The 1,574-nt window shown below is 67.7% G+C and overlaps 1 protein-coding gene across 1 annotated transcript in view; it reads right to left on the bottom strand.

Moving 5' to 3' along the window:
- The window catches only part of EMIHUDRAFT_465247 (hypothetical protein), a gene marked incomplete at its 3' end in the record, with an annotated part of 3,040 nt that extends 1,922 nt beyond the window's left edge, over window positions 1-1,118 (bottom strand). Inside the window, exon 1 of the mRNA XM_005762848.1 lies at window positions 434-1,118. Coding sequence (XP_005762905.1) covers window positions 434-1,056 — 623 coding nt within the window. The 5' untranslated portion in view covers window positions 1,057-1,118. The remainder of the gene's footprint in view (window positions 1-433) is intronic.
- Window positions 1,119-1,574: the final 456 nt, after the last annotated feature.

Raw genomic sequence — 1,574 nt, 5'->3', positions numbered from 1 at the left:
GGGAGCAGCAGCAGGCTGCACGGCCACAGGCGGGAGGGGGGCTACACTACACCTGCTGCTGTCGCTCGGCTGTGAAACGCGTCCTCGAGCGCGCGAAGAGGACGTCCTACCCTGACGTAGCCGAGCGGGAGCGCGCGGAGTCCGGAGACGCGGCCGCCGCGTGCTCGCTCATCCTCCTGTGAGGTGTTTTCCAGAATAAAACAAGAGAGCTTCGCTCGGGACGACATGGCAATCAGTACAGAGTGTGACAACCATGGCAGATCGGCGACATCTCGCTCAATAAATTCTCATGCTATGCGATGCGACACTCATGCGGCAACGGGTATGGGCGCACTGAAACACGCTGGGTCACATCTATGCCTTAATCGCCGGCGGGCTCGCCGGCGTCGATGACACCGTTCCGTGGGGGGGGAGGGGCGCGGCGAGCCCGCACCGGTGGGTGGTCATGTGGAATATGAGGTTCATCTCGCGCTTGAAGACCTTGCGGCAGACGGTGCAGGTGAAGGCCTGCTCGCCCGCCGCCGGCTCCCCCCCCTCCTCGCCCGGCAGCACCCCGCCGTCGTCCAGCACCAGCAGCTGCGACTCGGCCGCCTTGCCCGCTGCCACCTCGGCCGCCACCAGCTGCACCGGCGCCATGGAGGAGATGGTGAGCGCGGCCTGCGCGGTCGACTGCATGTCGGGCAGCATGTGCGACGCCGCCATCGCCGCCGACGGCGAGAGGCCGATCGCCGCCGCCGCCTGTGCCGCCGCTCGAGCGTGCAGCTCGCTGACGAGGCTGTGCTGGCCCGCCGGCTGGCCAGCCTCGGACGGCCGCGGCGGCTCGACGAGGCCGCCCGCCTGGTGGAGCGAGGAGCCCCACGACATGCTCCGCATGATGGAGGCGACCTGCGTCGTCTCGGCAGACGGCTCCGCATCGGGCGGCGTCAGGCTCGCGCTGGCAGAGCCGTCCGCGCTGCCGGCGGTCTCCTGGCCGAGCTCCACCGGCTCCTCGGGCACCGAGATGGCGGAGACGGGGTAGGGCTGCGTCGTCTCGGCGGTCGGCGCCGAGGGGCCCATCGGGGCCGCGCACAGCGACGGCGAGGCGCGCCAGCTGCTTAGGATCCCTGGGTTTCGGCCGCCACACTCGAACGAAATCGAAGAAGAAACCACTGCGGGACGCGGCCACGAAAGGTGTGCAGACCCCAGTTCCGGCGGACGCAGCGAGCGTCGGGACTCCGTCCCAGCAGACGAAGTCTTCCTCGTGGGCTCCACGGCCCGGATCGCGAGCTCGATCGATACGCGACGCGCTCGGCCTCCGCTGGCGGCTGCCGCAAGAGCGGCTGGCTCACGGCAGCGTCTCGCCGGTTGCCGGATAGGAGAGTACAGAACGTCTGGAGTGTAACTGTGCACGTGAGATCGGTTTTGATAACAAGCACGGTCGATCCGTCAAAGCGATACACTCGTTCCTATCTCGCTGGAGGGCTGGCACGGAGCTCTTTGTGCCGACAAACAGGAAGAGCCGAGCGGCAAGAAGGGCTCGATGGGGAGCGAGAACCGTCAGAAGAGCTTCAGGTGTAACCGAAGTCCGGTGATCC

Source organism: Emiliania huxleyi (assembly GCF_000372725.1).
Source record: "Emiliania huxleyi CCMP1516 unplaced genomic scaffold EMIHUscaffold_66, whole genome shotgun sequence".
In the NCBI taxonomy this organism is placed as follows: domain Eukaryota; phylum Haptophyta; order Isochrysidales; family Noelaerhabdaceae; genus Emiliania; species Emiliania huxleyi.
Note: the sequence above shows the minus strand (reverse complement) of the source record. Positions and strands in the feature narration are given on the sequence as shown.